Source organism: Lampetra fluviatilis, chromosome 10, assembly GCF_964198595.1.
Source record: "Lampetra fluviatilis chromosome 10, kcLamFluv1.1, whole genome shotgun sequence".
In the NCBI taxonomy this organism is placed as follows: Eukaryota; Metazoa; Chordata; class Hyperoartia; order Petromyzontiformes; family Petromyzontidae; genus Lampetra; species Lampetra fluviatilis.
Window position 1 is genome coordinate 1,319,936 of NC_136284.1, and position 19,381 is coordinate 1,339,316.

The 19,381-nt window shown below is 52.6% G+C and overlaps 1 protein-coding gene and 1 long non-coding RNA gene across 2 annotated transcripts; both read right to left on the reverse strand.

Moving 5' to 3' along the window:
• Nucleotides 1-16: 16 nt before the first annotated feature.
• On the reverse strand, nucleotides 17-15,692 carry LOC144934360 (polycystin-1-like protein 1). Its single transcript, XM_078860044.1, has 22 exons — nucleotides 15,663-15,692; nucleotides 15,225-15,256; nucleotides 15,040-15,123; nucleotides 13,424-13,631; nucleotides 12,841-12,947; nucleotides 12,050-12,266; nucleotides 11,143-11,316; nucleotides 8,973-9,092; nucleotides 8,281-8,350; nucleotides 7,252-7,358; nucleotides 6,712-7,069; nucleotides 6,436-6,574; nucleotides 6,096-6,180; nucleotides 5,811-5,981; nucleotides 5,108-5,226; nucleotides 4,099-4,377; nucleotides 2,910-3,048; nucleotides 1,443-1,523; nucleotides 1,195-1,244; nucleotides 779-1,016; nucleotides 469-573; nucleotides 17-31 (listed from the first exon to the last, which is right to left on the reverse strand). The coding sequence occupies exons 1-22, from the start codon at nucleotides 15,690-15,692 to the stop codon at nucleotides 17-19; spliced, it is 2,928 nt and encodes a 975-aa protein (XP_078716170.1).
• Nucleotides 15,693-15,725: 33 nt separating this feature from the next.
• LOC144934286 (uncharacterized) lies at nucleotides 15,726-17,546 on the reverse strand. Its single transcript, XR_013637140.1, has 3 exons — nucleotides 17,461-17,546; nucleotides 16,456-16,556; nucleotides 15,726-15,815 (listed from the first exon to the last, which is right to left on the reverse strand). It is a non-coding gene; the product is annotated as an uncharacterized LOC144934286 (long non-coding RNA).
• Between the last annotated feature and the right edge of the window lie 1,835 nt (nucleotides 17,547-19,381).

Consider the following 19,381-nt stretch of genomic DNA (forward strand, 5'->3'; position numbering starts at 1 on the left):
TGAGACGGCCCACAGCTCACAGGAGGGAAGGCTAGGGGATGAGCCGCAGCAACAATGACACGCGCAGCATTCACATCATCCGCAACGAGCGGGCGATGCGAAGCTAAGAAGTTAAGGAGGGCTTGAGTCTGGATAGTCCTTTGATGGGTCGTCACCATTCACGCCACGTTGTTGTAGGCTGCTGTGGGTATACTCTGTCGGCAGCAGAGAGCGGTGCAGCAACAACCATTATTGTACTGTAATTATATGCTCCCGTATCTCTGCACTCCACCTTCAACAACCCGCACTTACCAGCGTGGTAATTTACGGTCGAATAACCCCCACAACCCACGTGGTGTGTAAACGCCCCCCCCCCTATCCAGCAGTGGATTAACAAGGGATACATTTAGGTTAAAAGGAGGGCAAAACATTTAGCTGTAAAGATTCAAACAAATCTACTGAGAGTCGAAATCACGTAGCTTCACTGACCTCCAGCCAGTTCCAGGGCTCGGAGCAGTGAGTCACGAGCCCACGGTCACTCAGGCGGCACAGCTGCAGGTACAGCTGGAACAGGATGAGTACCAGGAACAGCAACTGCAAAGCAGGAGGCACAGGCGTCATCGCGCGCACACACCTGGCCCATCTCGCAGCGCTGTTGCACAGGGGCACTCTCTGCCACACGAGCCATCGCGTTCTTAAAAACATAACAATTATTGGGCACGAGTATTGTAGTGGTTCACAGCCTGTTTGCGCGCGAACTTCACGAGGACAAATGTGCAATTATCCGGGTGAGGAGTACCTCGCAGATCATGGTGGCATAGTTGAGCGGTGTGCCGAGCTTGTAGAGGCGAGCAGACTGTACGCCGATGCTAGGCCGTTCCCCCGGCAAAGAGGGCACGCGCGCCAGCAGCGCCACGCTGACGAACAGCTGGGACGGCGGGCTGTAGAGTGCCAACTCCACCAGGACAGAGGCCCGAGAGGCCTGGTCCAGCCAGCCGGCCGCCCGCAGCCCGCTCAGCACCCCCAACGCCTCAGCCCTGCGAGCAAAAAACAAACCGCGGGATATGACTGCGGGTGTCGTGACGGTTGAGCGGATCTCAACTCAAGGAAGGCAAACATAATGTGACATTTGAAATTGGGACAGTTGAGTGATCGTTGCTGCAGCTCATGTTTGTACAGTACAAGTACAGTATGGTGGCATCCCGTCAGACTTACCGAGTGCTGCCGAGGCTGATGGCTGCGGTTGGCGACAGCTCCGCACAGCCCTGGACAAAAAAACAAATGGAACAAGACGTTCACTGGACCCGTTGAAAATAAACCCGACGCTGTCGTCTATCAGCCTCAGCAAAGCTCGCACGGCCTGCACAGCCCGGTTCTGCTGTGTCACAGATGCTGCAAAATGCTTTTTCAATTTGTTCTCAATAAGTTTCCAAAAATTCCGACGCAAGGTTCGCGAGTCTCACCGTGCAGCTCGGGCCGTCGATGTCCCGGCGCCTCACCGACGGCTGGCCTACGAGGTGATAGTTCCCCTGCAGCGGCCCCACCTGCACAGGGGACACGCAGACTAGAGAGCCGCACGACGAGCTGGAGAAAGTGCCGGCCACCGCCCTCCTGCGCTCTTGACACCATGCAGCTCAGCCTGTTATCCGTGCGCGGATTTTCGAGGTCGCTGAAAATCCGCGCTAGTTTGCAAAGTTTGACTCGCACGCTGGTTTAATCATCATCTGCTCCTCACTTATCACAGCGTATGTGCTTCAGAAAGTAAACTGCTTGCTTAACAATGAAGCTCATATATTATATGCTTTCACAACAAATCTACGCATGGAAACAATAAAAAGTTTACTAGCCTAATTAATATATTTTTTTACATTCTCTTTGTGGCACGATGGAAATGCAAAATGGGTCTGTTTATATAAGGTCACCAGTTGCTGTGGGTTTTGGGGCAGTAGATGGCTAAATGGAGGCCTGGTGCAGACCTGCTCGGTGAGATTTGCATGTCGTTGCGTTTCACAGATATTCAAAATAAATGTGTTGGCGTCGAACTGGAGCCCCTCAACTCCTCGTTTAGAAGGGGAAACAGACACATTTTTACACTATTGAAACCTCATTTGCCAGTAAAAAATATGATAATTGGTTTTTTACCCTTTTATCTGGCAACAAAACTGACACCTTTTTGTTGTTTTACAAGGAGTCATGTTTGCATAGACCACAATACCTGCAGTTATAATGCAAACAAAAAACATAACTCTGATAATGTATGCACTGTCCTTCAAGTTGATTGGTCCACACCCGAGACAGCTTTCCTTAGAGCCTAGTCTCACATGGGTTGGACCAGATGACGCCAAAAGGCGCACGTGCGCCTTTTGGCGTCATCTGGTCCAACCCACGTGCGCCTTTTGGCGTCATCTGGTCCAACCCACGTGCGCCTTTTGGCTTCATCTGGTCCAACACCATGTGAGACTAGGCTCTAAGGAAAGCTGTCTCGGGTGTGGACCAATCAACTTCAAGGACAGTGCATACATTATCAGAGTTAGGTTTTTTGTTTGCATTATGACTGCAGGTATTGTGGTCTATGCAAACATGACTCCTTGTAAAAAAAGGTGTCAGTTTTGTTGCCAGATAGAAGGGTAAAAAAACAATTATCAGACACATTTTTGTTCTATCTGGGTCATCCCTCACGCCCTCCCGTTACCCCTAGATGATCAGGAGTTGACTGTCACCGGTTAGTACGGCACCGACCAACAACCACGTTAAACCGCAGCTGTGGCTAGATTTGGACTCCGTCACATCGCTCTGCGCTGCCTGCCACCGCGTGCGGCGTTGCGTGCCTGCGGAGCGTTAATGGCGGAGCACGACGGCACGTGGGGGAGATGTTGCCGTGGCCGGGATGTGTTCGAGTGCGGGGGGGGGGGCCTTGCGCCCGGGCACACCTCCCGGCTCCCCGTGGGTGGTGGCGCCTCGCCACCGTTGGTGCTCCCCGCCGCATACAGCGAGTCCACCATGGCCGCCTCGCTCCAGCGCCACCACTCGTCAGCCGTGCGCACGCCCAGGAACGAAGTCTCCGCACTCCTGAAGGGAAAGGCAGTGGAGGAGGCCGGCTCAGAGAAAGCACCTCCTCCACCCCGGATGCCTTTGCGTCCGGGGTACACTTAATCCCCGCGGGGTTTATAAGAGGCTACTGATAAACACCAACTTGGCAGCGCATACTGCCGATATACATACCAAATACATACCCAGTCTATTCATAACCATACACATTCATGCTGCTGCATCTACGAGTAACTTACGGTCTTCTATAAATACTTTGGGGGTAGTGGTGGCGCAGTGAGTTGACCACCGCACTATGAACACGGTCACCTGAATTCAATTTCCAGGCCGGGGCAAACGTCAGTGGCGAGTGATATCAGAACAAGTCCTGAGTCTCGTTTTCCTTAACCCACAATACCCAGCATGGGCAAGTATGGCCAAAAATCCCCCATCGTGTGTGGAGGCCTTCATCCAGCAGTGGAATACATTAATTACAATCTATGCACAAGTGTGCTTGTTCTAAGGGTAATTAATTCTACCATTGGAGTGTATTTTGCATCCCAAGGTTACATTTTATATCAACAACTATTTTACCCTAACCGACACATCATGATGCATTCTGTAATTCACATATTACGTTTTTAGGGGGAAAAATGTACACTTTAATGCACGGAGAAATAACCCCGTGTTGGACAACGGTGAGTTCCCAACATAATGGAGCATTTTTAATTCATACCTGGTCTCGTCATAAACAACATCAGATTCCAGGCCCTAATGCAGCCACACACATTAACGTTGCTCGAATACAAATACATTGTTCTTTGAATTTATGCTGAGCTACTTCTCGTACTTTATAGTTAAAACCCCGGAGACTGCCTTTGGGTTACATCAAAGCTAAGGTAGCCGAATCTCCGACAATCAACAGAGTAACATTTCACAACCAAACTTGCAAAAGCGATTGAGCCCCCATGGGCTTTATTTCCAGCCGTCACATCCCCGCAATCACAATTCCTTCATGGCTCTAGCGGTTCCCAAGAAGCGCTTGGAATCAATGTGAATGGGAAGAAAGTGGCGGGCACGGCAGGGGGGCACCTGTTGAAGTGACCGCGGATGGCTCGCTGCAGGTAGAACTCGTCGGTGGAGAACTCGGCAAATGTCGCGAAGGCCAGGAGCGAGAGCATGAGGACATAGAGGCAGCAGCTCCTGGGAACGAGCACGAACATGGCCACATTGAGGAAGCTTGCTCCGTCACAATGGTGTCCGTTCGTCCTCCCCACGCCGACGGCAGTGGATACGATCACTGCTGGCATTGCCGCAGCTGCACGCCGGCGAAGCAGGAAAACACTCCCGGGCCGGTTGCAGAGTATGTTACTAAGCGGGAACACACCCGTTATCTCAGATGATAGGTAGGTTGGGGGCCTGGTTGGTATTTGGATACAGTATTTTATCCTTGAATCTGTCTTATGCAGACCTTTCAGTCTTATTCCTTTACACGCGTGAGTTCACTCCAAGCACTCCAGTTTCCTCACACGTGAAACCCCTTTGGTTCATGCAATTAGGCAAAGATCCCAATAATGGAGATTTGTAAAAAATAAAGAGGCTTGGGCCTTGTTTGTTTTTCTTTCTTCTAATGCACTTGTCGAATTGTAAAGTTGCCAGCAACAAAGAGCACTATCAAAGTTGTAATAGGAAGGAAGTGACACGTTCGTTCAATGGAGCAATATTATAAGAGCTAGAGTGAGGATTTCCTGGGCAAATGAAGGGCATGAGGAGTTCCTTCCCTCGGTGTCGTTGTGCCCAGCTAGCCAAGTGGTGATGGAGCGTGCCTGAGAGGACGCCCACTGCAGAGATGGGAGCAATCCAATCAGCTGGTGCGTGCGCGCGTGCCAGGTGGATTATTACTACATTGCGGGACCGTGGGTAGTAACGGCAGCTTGGGGGTGGGGGGGAGGGGGGGGGCTTCATTCAGCTGTGGATTGATAATGCCTGCTACTGCTGCTGACGATGCTGACGATGATGATGCTGACGATGATGATGCTGATCGGGGATGCCGATTATCGTGCACACTCCCGGGGTGGGTGTGGAGGAGGCCGGCGCTCACCGGAGCGAGCGCACCACGAGGCGGCGCAGGCGCAGGCGCTCGCGGCACCGCTTGAGCTGCTCGCGGCTCGGGGGCCGCGCCAGGCGGAGGTGGCGTGCGCGCCGTCGGGCCGCCAGGCTCTAGCGTGCCCACCGCGGGCCGCGGGGGGAGAGGGGGCAAGGGTGGGAACAGGGAGGTAGTGGAGCCCAGGGTGACGCACACATAGATAAGGACGTGGATCCCCCAGTATAGCCTTAACAGACTGTTGTGGCAAGTGCCGTTAGCGAGTAGCAGCTATGAAGGCTGGAACGGCAAACAAGGGGGTGGGTTGCCAGCACCACGCCCGGCCGCCTTTGTCTCCCTCGTGGCAACGTCTTTACACACACAAGCGTGAGTTCATCTGGCTACCCAGAGTCATCCTCATAACCGAGGATTGATGGCCCCGACAGATGATTTCCATATTTTGTCATCTTCAGCGTCTGTTCTCATGCTCACATTGTCTCACAAATTTCTCCGTTTCCTTCCTCTTCTCCTAACCCCCCCGATCCAAATTTCCCTTGAGGAATCATCTTCATCACTTCTCCAGCTGTGGAGATGATCTGCATAAGCCACCTTCCTTCTCACGAGATTTCCCGGTAAATCAAGAACGATTTCTCTGAAATTTTAGGAGAAACCGTGGTGCCTCAACTTTGCAACAGCTACCCGCCTTGGTTTGGTTGCTTACCTTGGAGATGTCCGTGAAGTCCTGCGGGTTGCCGTGTGAGTGAGAAGCAGCGCGGCCCATGAGCTTGGTCCTCCAGGTGTCGACGGGACAGGCGGCGTCCAGGCACTGAGCCTGCAGGCACTGGGCGTCTCTCCGCCACCAAACCGTCACGGTAAGCGCCGCCAACACCAACTACAGAACCCGCGAGAATAGAGTGGTTTGCTAGAAAGCCGCTGCGTGCCGCGCTAGAGACGTAGACGCTCGTGAACACCGAGGCCCGCGTGATGGGGTGCAGTGGTCACTTACAACCGCCGGCTGAATGATGAAGAAGCAGACGACGAGCGAAAAGAAGAACGAGTGCGTCCATGCCATGCACTTGGAGCGGCTGAACCTGCAGGGGACATCACACACGCTGTCAGAGCTATCCGTTCGCGATGCTTGGCAAGCGCGCGGGGACTTCTCAACAACTACAAATTCAATCCATAGAAAGAGAGAGACTAACACTGAAACATCATCAGCAGATACTAACAAATATGAATAGACAGGCATCAAAATAAAATAACGTGACCCACGCACAATCCAGCAAGAGATCAGTGGGAATAGGATTTGGGGGGGTGGGGGGCGGAGACGTCTGACCGAGCTTCACCTGAACCCCAGGACGGCGGTGGCAGCGGCCGAGGCCAGGCCGAGCAAGATGCAGAGCATCCAGGCGAGGTAACAGCAGCGCGACGGCAGCCGCACCCGGGCCCCGACGCCGCGACCTCGCCCGTACAGGCTGCTGCCATCTGGGGGTGGCGAGAGGCACGGGGGTCCGGTGAATCATCGTCATTTACGCAGCCCGCTGCTTCGGCGGTGGACCAAATGGAGGCCGCACGCGGCGAATGGCAATCGCACACCAGGGGAGAGAGAAAGGCAACTGCACCGGAGAAGTCAGAGTGCAAGTCCGAGGAGCTCTCCCCGGGGCACGGCCGCCTCCCCCCCGAGGGCTTCCCCTGCTCCTGGGAGCTGCCGTCCTCAAAGCCGCTCGAGTCTCCCTCCGAGGGGCAGCGCGGGGCAGCGCTCCCCAGCACCGGCTCCGCGCCCTGCCCTTGGCTCCCGTTGCCGGGAAGACCCCGGCTCTGCCGCACCCCGGCGGGCCTCTGCTCGGGAGCCCCAACCGTTTCTTGGAGGCGCCTGGCCGCCCGATCCGTGGCGGCGGGCACGGGGCTCGGCCTCTTGGCGCCGGTCACGCTCGCGAGGTCCGAGTCCCCGAACTCGCTGAGCCCGTCCTCCACGGAAGACTACAACCACACACAGGCCCCCCAGTCACACCATCCGGAGATGGTAAAATGAGCAAGAATTTGGTCGAGCTAGGACCGGCACGAATAATTATTTATCGATGAGACGACGCGATTGTGGGTGAGGGAGAAGCGATGCGTGTTTTTTGGTGCTCGTGACAAGGGAGGTGTTTCACAAGGAAGACCTCGTGCTTCTTCCTCCAAGCCTCCTGGGCCCACTGCTGCAGGCTCTGCCACGACAAGTAGGAATCGGCGCCGCTGTCTCCAGCCGTTAGGCTCGGACTGCCCCCGGCTGCATTATGCGCACACGCACGGTCATCACACGCACGGTCATCACACGCACGGTCATCACACGCATGCACGCACGTGGTCATCACACACACGCATGCTAGGTCCTCACACGCACGCGCGCGGTCATCACATTAACACACTGAGCGTAAAATGTGTGACGATCGACCTCCCCCAGAGATCCCATGAATCGTCACAATCCGCAGTCAGAAGTAAATGTAAACGTAAACATCTGTATTCCTTTGTTTCCTTTTCACCATGTCATTCGTATTCTCAGTTATTCGGCTTTTTACCAAGATTTTGTTTGCCCAATTATCCTATACGTTACATCAGTGTATCATTAGCAAAGCATTTGCATGCAGATCAATTAAACCATCCTCCCCCACATAATTCAATGCATGCAGCGTGAGTGTAAGGATCAATGCAATGCTCGCTCACAATTGGAATATACACAGCGATCGTTTCACTCAAAGTAAATTATTTGTATTTTACCAGGTAAGGCCCACTGAACTATGTAGTTCTTTTTCAGAAGCGACCTGGCCACAAATGATAGCTCAACCAAGTGGCTTATCACGGGTAAATTTATAGCAGCCAAATACTCCAAACGCATGTTTTTTAAATGTGGAGGGAAAATGTGGACGAGAAAAATCCACGCGACCACAGAGGGAACACGCAAACTCCAAATATACAGCTAACATCTTGCCACCGTGGCACTGCGCGCCCTACTGCAAATATGTGGCAGGACCCTCCTGAAAAATAGTCGTGAGTCTCAGTGAGGCTTTTCCAGGTAGAAGAGCTTAGCAACAAACAAGGCGACTGAGCACTCGGCGAGGGGTGCACAGAGTGAGGCTGCCGCTGCTGTGGTGCGAGCCGGAACGGCGGTCGTGGCAGTGGAGGGACTCCCCCCTCCCCTCCCCCCCAAGTACCGGCGTGCGTCTCCTGCAGCTGCTTGAGCTTGTACTGCTCCAGGATGGAGTGAGCGCAGCCCCTGTCAACCTGCACCGACGGCGCGCGACACAGCAACACACAACGCAACTCTACAGCAACACAGTCTACAGCAACAGTCTACAGTAACTCAGCAAGGCAGCAACTCAGTCTACTGTAACTCAAATCAAAATTAATTAATTAGAAAATTACATTCACAGAGTCCCAGACAACATGCGATGAAGTTTAAACATGAATTGCTCATCTCGTATTTACCCTTCACTGTAAGGGTTTCACTATGAATGAAATTAATTACGCATCCATCAAATAATGAGTGTGAAAATATACGGTATGTATTATTTATGCAAGTTATATAAAAATGAAATGCTAATGCGACATTCGGGCTAACTTAGAAAACAAAACTGTACTAAAGAGACCACAATGAAATGGATAAAAAAAAAATAGGATTTTGAAAATTAATCATGAGCCTGAATTGTGAGAATCCTCTCAATGCCTTTGGAGGATTGAACTGTTCATGGCATTCGGACGGAGCCACACGACCTCGCTCCCCACCACCCCGCTCCCCACCACCACGCTTCCCACCACCACGCTCCCCACCACCACGCTTCCCACCACCACGCTTCCCACCACGCTCTGCACCACCACGCTCCCCACCACCCCGCTCCACACGAACCTGGCTCCAGCGGAAGAGAAGGGAAACGAGCCCGGCGAGCGGGAGCACCACGGCGGAGCAAAGCAGGCCGACCACGAGTGACTCAAGCGACACCTCCACGCGACCCAGCTCCACCGCGTGCTGCTCACGCATAGCAGCAGCGCACACAGCAAACAGCACACACAGTAGTGACACAGCAGTACACACACAGCAGTACACAGTAGTAACACAGCAGTACACACAGCAGTACACACAGCAGTACACAGTAGTAACACAGCAGTACACACACAGCAGTAGCACGCACAGCAGACACAGTCGTAACACAGCAGTACACACACAGCAGTACACACAGCAGTACACACACAGCACACACAGTAGTAACACAGCAGTACACACACAGCAGTAACACAGCAGTACACACACAGCAGACACAGCAGTACACACACAGCAGTAACACAGCAGTACACACACAGCAGACACAGCAGTACACACACAGTAGTACACAGTAGTAACACAGCAGTACACACACAGCAGTACACAGTAGTAACACAGCAGTACACACAGCAACACACAGCAACACAGCAGTACACACACAGCAGTAAACAGTGGTAACACAGCAGTACACACACAGCAGTACACAGTAGTAACACAGCAGTACACACAGCAACACACAGCAACACACAGCAGTACACACACAGCAGTAAACAGTGGTAACACAGCAGTACACACAGCAGTACACACACAGCAACACAGCAGTACACACACAGCGGTAGAGACACAGCAGCAAAGCAGAAAACAACATAAATTAGAATAGCACAAATGCATAGCAACACCAGCAGCACATCTACAGCAACACACAGTAGCAGGCTAGCAGCACACAACAGTAGCAAAGACAAAGATCTCCCAAATCGCTTCGCAAGACTGTTGGGACAAGTGCTGTTAGCAAGCACCTATGAAGGCCGGAATGGCACACGAGGGGGTGGGTGGCCAGCACCACGCCGCCCTTGTCTTACCAGTGGTAATGTTTTACACACCACACCAGGTGCTCATTTGAGGCCGAGTTGACCTAGGGTAGGCCCAGCAACTGATTCAGATAACCGTCACTGATGGTGTTGGTGGCCTTGAGTGGGAATTGAACTCGGGTCGCCGAGTTCGTAGTGCAGAGGGCTAACCATTACACTACCACTCCCCAGACAACAGTAACATACACAGTGAGACACACACCAGGGCACACACAGCAACACGTGAGCAAAACACAAATAGCAGCAGACAGAGCAGACACTGCACAACACACAGACTGTTAGAGAAAATGCTCTAAGCGAACACCTATGAAGGCCGGCACAGCACACGAGGGGTTCGGTGGCCAGCACTACGCCCGGCTGCCTTTGTCTCCCTTGTGGCAACATTTGCACACCGCATAAGGTACTCATTTGAGTCGACCTAGGGGTGGCCCAGGATCGGTTCAGATAATCGTCACTGGTATTGGCCGGTCACCAGGTTCGTAGTGAAGTGCGCTAACCACTGCACTACCGCTCCCCTCAAGAGCAAACATACACAAAGCAATATACGCACAGCAGCACGCACAAGCAGCAGCGCACACGAGCGGCAGTGCACGAACATACAACACAACAACGGTTGCTTCAAAGCGCACCTAGCCTGGCACAAGGACTGTGGTGGCATCAATGCCACTTAGTGATGGATAGTGATTTTGTGCTGATTATGCATGCACGCACGTGGGTGCACCTGTGTGCGAGTGCGTTGTGCGCATGTGAATGCGAAGGTATGTGTTCAAGTGTGCGTCTCTGTGTGCGTGTACGTGCCTGTTTGTGTGTGTACGCTCGTGTGTGAGTGTACGCACGCTTGTGTGTGTACGGCATGTGTGTGTGAGTGTACATTCGTGTGTGTGTGTGCGTGTATGCGCGTGTGTGAGTGTACGCACGCATGTGTGTGTATACGTGCATGTGTGTGTGAGTGTACGCACGTGTATGAGCGTACGCGCGTGTGTGCATGTACGCGTGCACAATGAACATGTGTGTGCGTGCACGCGCGTGTGTCTGTGCGTGCACGCGCGTGTGTCTGTGCGTGCATGCGTGTGTGTGTATACGTGCATGTGTGTGCGTGCACGCGCGTGTGTGTGCGTGCACGCGTGTGTGTCTGTGCGTGCACGCGTGTGCGTTTGGCAGCGCCGCACTTTGTCCTCCCTGAGGGCGACCACCAGCGCGTTGGCCCCGGCGTACGCGAGCAGCAGGCAGAGGCACACGGAGAGGCGCTGCGTGTGCGTGAAGCGGCTGCAGGAGGGGCGGCTGTACACCGACGCCCACAAGTGGAAGTCCTCGAGGTAGGCGGTGACCTTGCTGTACAGCAGCTGACGGCCCGGCACAAGAGACGGACGAGGGCACGACATAAACGAGTTAAACGTGAGCTGCGTCAAATGGCCTCCGTCTTGCTGACGAGCGCATTTCGCCGTCGTGCTGAGTGGACGTGAGAGCGGCCGTCTCAAGAGCGGCCAGCAAAGCAACAACAGAGAAAGGACGGCGCACGCTCTCAAGGCGACGGGCGACAGCCGTGCGAACATTGGTTAAGTCCACACCTAGCACGGTCAATATTCACAACCAGTGTTGCAGCAATTTCAGGAGCCGAGGTGGATACACACGGACAATCCATCTGCACGATGAGAAACTCTTTGTTGTGGCTTCAACAACTTGTTTCGTCCGAGTTCGTTCGACGTGGCTCGCTAAACTAATGGGGACGTTTGACCCTTTTAAACGTCAAGTGAAATACCAGCAGCCGGTGACCCGGGTCCGTGCACCTCGACAGAGCGTTCATAGCAGAGATCACGCACCTCGTGAAACGGGTGTCACCCCCTAGCCAGACGTTAACATTGGGACGACCGTGAGACGTAGCGGGTAATGGAAAGTGGTGGTGGCATCGGCATCAGTAGCCACGCCGACATGTTGACCATAACCTTGCTCAGTCATCTTGATGATCGTCAGCCATTGTCTATGGACCGCTGCAAGAGGGCCTCTCCACACCATTGCCATAGAGCCCTTTGCGAGCCGCTGTACTTGCGGCACCTCGGCCGCGGCGTCCCAGCTCACCGCGGTGAAGCGCAGAGCGCCACTGAGCGCCAGCAGCTCCCGTTCGACCCTGCCGTCGCCGCGCTCCGCCGCCAGCCAGCACTCAGCTGGGAAGAGCCAGGCCGAGCCACTCCACAGGTCGCGCACCGTCACGCGGCTCACGAACCAGCTGGGGGACGCGCCGCGGTTGTTGTGCCACAGGTGCAGCTTCCAGATGGGGCCCAGACTGTCGGGGACACTGAGGGGGGTAGGCGGAGACATCGGCGGGGGGGGGGGCGTGTCAACGGGAAGCCAACACGTTTTACCTGGCGATCGTTGCTACTTTGGACACGACCACTCACACAGCTGAAAACAGTTATTCCAGTCAATGAAATGAGTCGAAGTGATTTTTTATTGCTTAAATGAGCACCGAGACGGCGCTCATATCCCCGTTTACAGCCCAAAGTCAGTGGTGGAAATTCCTCATTACTATGGTGAGGGCGAGTTTATCCATTGCACTGTTGACTTCCCACCAAAGTGGTGCTCGTTTTTACCCACCGGGATGGCGGGCCGAGTCAACCCCCAATCAGTGTTGGAACTCGCAACCTGCCGATTGCGAGTCGCCTGGCCACCCACCAATGCACATTTCACATTCATGAATTTCATTAACGTAAATGTTCATCTGCAAATAGCATTGTATGTTGTACGTGAACATAACAGGGACGGCCTCGAGCTACTTGTGTTAATGGGAGCGTGCGCGGGAGAGGGCGACGGGGGAGCTTCGTGTGTCAGGCGCTTAGCATCCAGCAACAGCGACGTCCGTTCATCGTCACCTCATGATGAAGGTGTGAGTGGAGTTCCTCTCGAAGAGCGGCTTGTCTTCACAGTGGAGCTCGCGAGTCTCCGACGTCCCGTGCTCTCCGTGAAGGATCACGTTCGCCTGATGTGGACAGAGAGGCAGAAGTGGCTATGAGATGCTTTCGAACGTTGTTGCAAGATAATCCAGAGTGAAGCTAAAATCTGCTGCTTGCGAATGATCGTGCAGTGCCTTTGTGAACGAGAGGCAACCAATGAGCAACCATTCAGATTTGTCCACACTTTTCCCACGAGCATAGTGCCCCGAACTATAGACAACACCTGTGTATTTCTGTGTGTGTGCGATGAAGGAGAGATGTGATTTTTATGCTGAATAATGGATGTCATCGGCAGTGGTCCCACGGGTACGAGGATGACAGCCTTCCGCACCCGGCGGTGGCTGAAGCAGGCCAATCCGAGATCCGCACGCTCGACCGCAGGCACGGCAGGTGGTGCCAGGGGGGTTGATGGAGGCAGGAGTGTGCCCCGGACTACCGACCAACGAGGGACGGCGGTCATGGTGATTTTCTATCGACGAGGGCAGGGGGTGGGTGGCGGCACCTTGGCGGTAGTGCCGGCCCCGGCACGGAACCCGGTCTCCAGCGTGACCTCGTAGAGCTGCTGGTCGCTCGGGAGGTTGTCCTGCAGCGGGATGGCCCCGGCCTTACGCTCGTCATGCCGGTCCCAGCGGCGGCACAGCACGAACCCCGGCACCGCCAGGGCGAGCGCGAGCAGCACCACGGCGCACGGGAACAAGTTCTCCAGCGGCCTGGCAGGGCGGCCACGGCCGAGGTCGCGTTCAGGTAAAATCAAATCGCCCACCCCAAGGTGGACTTGTCACCGAGTCCCTGGGAGACTGAAGTAGGTTGCCCGCGATGAATGACGACTCGGAGACGCGAGGAGGAACCGCAGACCAGAGGGACAGGCAGAAGCAGCCCCCCAATCCCCCAAGCTCTGCAGTTCTCTATTTACTGAGACGTTATCGGACAAAATGAGTGCATTCGATATTTAAACGCTTCCACATTTTTTACATCAGAAAAACTGTAGCTGCATTCACATGCTCTTTAAATCCAAGCTGTGCTGTTTGGAAGGCAGCTATGCTCATCGCTGCATGATCGTCACTCCAGGCCTAAGCAAGGTGTGCATGTGAGGGCAGTAAAGCAACATCCGTTATTGTACTGTACTTCTTTGCTTTCACGTCTACGCTCCCCACCTTCACTCGCTCACACTGACCAGCGTGCTGAAACGCAATCGAACAACCTCCAGCAGAGGCCCTCATCCAGCAGTGGATTAACACAGGTGCAGTTCATGTCATGTTTACTGGTAACCTTTTGAAATGCAGGTATCCCTCGATTTACGAACATTCGGTTTAGGAATTCCGCGCGTACGCAATTGGCAAATTGTGGACACTTTCGATTAACGAAATCTAATTTCCACGTTAACGAAATGTCACACGGCAAGCGCCATGAGACCATCAAACGAGAAGCAACCGGGAGGCTGCATCATCCATCCGCGACAGCGTCACCGTGTCCCTGCAGTGCAACGGTAACGCCTCCACATTACCTTTCCAGGCATTCCAACATGTAGATCTGTTGGTGAGTTCCCTGAAAAGGTTAATCATTTTTTTATTAATTAATATTCAATCGTGTTAAAAATTATTTTTTTTATTATTATTTTTGTATCGTGAAAAGTGATGTAGATGGGTTTTTTAAGGTTAGAAATACAGCTGTCCAAAACACATCCAGAATTTTTAAATTAAATTCATGGGAAAAGCTGTTCCCATTTACAAAATTTCGTTTTACTTGGGTTTTTTTGAAGAACGCATCCCTTTCGTAAATCAAGGGCTATCCGTTTTAACCCTTTCTCAGCTGGTCCCATCTCCTCCCGAGACTCGGCAATGCCTCCTGTGGGCAGTCCCGATATTTCACGTGGGCGAATGAACGTTTAATTTGTGGGCCCACGCATGTGACACATCTGCTGCCATCTAGTAGCAACATCTTGAAAATTAAACAAATCAGTACACGGACCACACCAAGAGGCCTTGCCCCATTCACGAATGGTGAAAACTTCTACATCAATCAAACTAATCAAGTTTCTAGAATTAATAATACACGTACAGGTGGGAAGTGCGCGGCTGCTGTGGACGGGGACGGGTGTGCATCGGTCATTGTGTTTACCTGATGAAGCTAAGCACTGGCGTTTGTGACGGGGAGCTGGCGACCCGGGACGCGACGGCGGTGAACGTGGTCAGGTGATCGCAGCTGCAACGACACGGGGACGGCGCAGAACCCTCACGGAGGAGTCCCGTGGCACGCACGCCGCCTCGTGGACCCCAAGAAAAAACTTGCGCGGTCGGTCTCACCGAGCACGGCGTCCGGAGAGAGTCGGCGCAAACTGAGCCAAGGCACCCGCAGAATGCGAGGCCAACCGTAAAACTTGCATTTTATTTTAATACTTGTATTTAAAATTCCCCCTAGGGTCACAAAGTAAGGGGCGATGATTACTCTGTGATAATCCCAAATGAGTGATTTGCGGTGTAATCTGACAAATTTTTAGTAATTTGGACTATCACGCCAGTCCACACTGGCCTACTCCCATGAGCAAGGTTGGCTACGTACAGTGCGAAAGAAGTTCAACACGCACGCAAAATTCTCTTGACCAACTACGGCACGAGACCTTTATCATTTTGCGCACGTACCGCAGGATGCTTTCGCTCACGTGCCCGTGTCACACGATACCGCGTCACATGACTGGTACCTGCAGTTGATCCTGTTGGACTGCAAGGCGGTAACAGTCTCACATCCATCGGGCCTCCAGCTTCCTTCTCCATCCCAGTAGAGACACTCGAGCCAATCCACACTCAGCGAGTAGTTGACAGACGGTGCGAGGTGGCGGCGTGGTGGCACGCGGTCGAACGTGGAGTCGAGCAGAGCGAGGTAGTAGACGCCTTTGTCTGCGAGAGCCGAGCAGACAGAGAAGGATCCTAACTCCGACGCACACAATGGATGCATCCTGCGTCACAGATAACTCTTCAGTCGAGTGGGTATTCGTGTCATTCTTATAGAGCAAGGCTATCACGAAGGCGCTATTTTTAATCGATGGATGTAGTCTGCCAGGAAAGCGTGATGATGCCATGTGGCCTTACCCGATTAAGTAACTTTGGGATTTTGTTTTTAATTGGGCAAAGTTGGACCGTGATACTGCCAGACATAGCCTACCCTTTTTTTGCATAATATTACAGGATCTTTAACACCCACTGTGAAACAGACAGGGCATAATCAAGTGATTAATACCCCCACTATTAACCAGGGCAGCCACTGAGATTGAACCGTGATGTCCTGCAGCAAGCGGCAAACACGCTTCCACGTCACAGCATCCAGGAGGATGTGGCATTGTTGACTATTTTGTAAATTAAAATAATTAAGGAACTGCATCGGCAGTGATGCATGTGCATAAAATACACCTCACCAAGTCCATCGTTATAACATAGAAGCAAATAACTGCGAGTGCTCGTTGCCTGACATGTGAGCCTAGTGTCACGTACGGTCTCACGTTCTATTGTCCCGCAGTTATGCGGTAGGCAAGGAACCCACAGCTGAGTTTGGCGGGAGACAGGAGGAGGCGCACGCTGTCGCTCTGCCACTCGTAGCTCTGTCTGTACGTGAAGTTGTCCGGCGCCGGTTCGGCCCGGGGCCTGGCAGTCATGGGAGGAGCATGGAAGGAGAACGTCAATGGAGGGAGGACGTCAATTCGCACAGAAGTTGCCAGATGCTACCCACCGCCATTCCACACGCTTTCACTAGTGATCTGGCATTTGTTTACGGTTATCACGAACAGAAAGTGCAGGTTCGCCTTGAAGCACCTCTAGCGCTTCAGCGATAATTTTATGTTGCGCCGCGTGCTGTCGTTTGGCACGATGCCCGACTGAGTTCCTGCAGAAGCTCCCACCACGTGGAGCGGGACGTCAGGCACCTTGCCAAACGACAACATGCGGCACAACCCAAACAACACACTGGTGGAGAGCTGTACAGCACAAGGGTGAAAATCTAGACGGTCGTTTTAAGCAGCCTTGAACGTCTTGTTGGGGCACGCGTAATTAGCGAGCACTTACGGAGGCCAGTACGGCACACGAGGAAGTGGATGGCCAACACCACACTGGGCCACCTTCGTCTTCTCAATGCTGATGTTTACGCTTCGCACCTGGTACTCATTTGAGTCTGAGTCGACCTAGAGGAGGCCCAGGATCGGTTCAGATATAATGCCACCAATGTTGGCCATGAGCGGGAATCGAACTCGGGCCGCCGGGTTTGTAGTAAAGCACGCTAACCACGATGTTACCACTCCGCCAAACCAAAGATCCCCCAATATAGCCTTAACAGACTGTTGGGGCAAGTGCTGTTAGCAAAAACCTATAAAGGCCGGAACGGCACATGAGGGGGTGGTTAGCCAGCAGCACGCCCGGCCGTTTTTTATCTCCCATGTGGAAATGTTTTTACACATTACACCAGGTACTCAATTGAGGCTAAGTCGACCTAGGGGAGGCCTAGGACCGGTTCAGAGAACAAACCTTGAGGAGGGGGTGAGTGGAGGCAGCTCACCTCATGAGCACTGTGATGGGGAAGGGCCGCTGGCTCGGCCGCTGGAAGGTGAAGGAGATCTGCAGCGTCCCGCGCACCTCCCCGGCGCTCACGTTGAACGCGTGCACGTTCATCGTCGGGCGCGCCAGCGAGAACCAAGCCGCCTCGCTCTGCAGGCGACCCCACACAGACGCTCTCAGCCCAGTGGCCGCACGCCCTCACAGGCCACAGGCACGCGGAGAGGGCCTTCATGTAAACGTCTCGGGATTACCCGACGACGCAAGCTTCAGTCGTCCGCGACACGGCGCCACGCACGGCTGTAGTTGAGACACCATTGTGTGTATACGGCCCTTCGTCGATCCACTGCTGGATGAAGGCCTCCCCATGCAATATCAATCACGTGGGATGTTTAACCATACCTCGCCGTGCTGGTCAGTATGGGTTTGATGTAGCATTGGCAGTTATGTTTCAAATGAAACATAAAACATCATGAAATTATGGAAATGAACTGGCAGTGATGCACATTCACGTGCATCGCAACCGGTTCAGATAGCATTAGTCACTGATGTTAGCCGTGGCCAAGAACGGAACGGTAATCACTGTGACCACCGCTCCACCCCCGAGTGACCGTTCCAAGTGAATCGCTAAGGCGACAGAGACTGACCTGCAGAGACGGCAGGGGCAGCTCGATGGTGATGGGCGTGGAGAGTTTTGACACCTTGATGCTTAGTCCCTTGTGAGTGTACAGCGTCAGGTCGGCCACTGTCCCAAGGACCTGATTCACAAGAATCGTGTTACACATGTGTTACACATGTGTGCGCGCACACATGTGTAACATTTACGGTATATACGTTTAAAATGAAACTCTTTCTGAACTTCACTGGAACAGAGGTCAGCAACCTGCGGCTCCAGAGCTGCATGCGGCTCTTTAAGGACAACTTCATGAAGTTGTTTACTAAGCACCACCACCTCGTGTTGTTTACTAAGACCACTGCCTTGTGTTTGCGTGCTTTGCAGCTCTTGAATCGCTGAGTTTTTTACTGAATAAAAAAAATGGTTCTTTTATTACTTTGGTTGCTGACCCCTTAACTAAAACAATATCTAGCCAACTACACCTTTGAATGTACTTGCGCGGCAAACACATGTTTATTATGGCACTCAGTGGGCTTTGCCTGGTGGCATGGGGATGGTTTAGTGTTTAATTTGTTTGTGTTTGGGTGATTTGTTTCCTTTCTTGTACTTCGCACCTCGAGCATGTTTGTGTTCAAGTTTAAGTTCATTTATTAGGTATAGCCCTGTGAGCCATTCGGCTCTTGAATCGAGTGCAAACCGCAACAAACAAAAAAACATGAACAAAAAAACATCTTAAAGTGAATATGTGACTGAGTGCAAACAGAAAATCCAAGAAAAGACAGCAAAATATTGCAGAAAAAACACCGTACACCAACGCTGTGTGCAAAAATCCCAGTGGGATGCAAGTCAAACAACAACAACAACAACCACAAGACAACTTAGATTAAGGCCATCAGTCTAACTCTGTACAACAACAAACAAACATGGCTAAACCAATACACTTTTCGAAATCACCAAAATAAAGCCATGAAAGCAATGAAACAGTGATCATAGGAACTGTGACGGAATTTTCACAATAAATGACATAAACAACATGTATTACCAAAACCCTGCAGCCATATCTGGCTGCATGAGTCACTCCACAACAGCAGGAGCATCAATCGGAGTATTATAATTTTTCAATGCACCTTTAAAATCAGCACACTCAATCAACTCTTTATTGTTGTAGCGTTCCGACCCACCTTGCTGGACCTCTGTGACAAAAAAGCTTTATAGTTCATTGGATTCCTCCTGCAGTATAAATAAATATCCATAATTCTAGATTTGAAGCTTTCGTGACTGCAAGGATTCATATTCTTAGGTTTTTTCG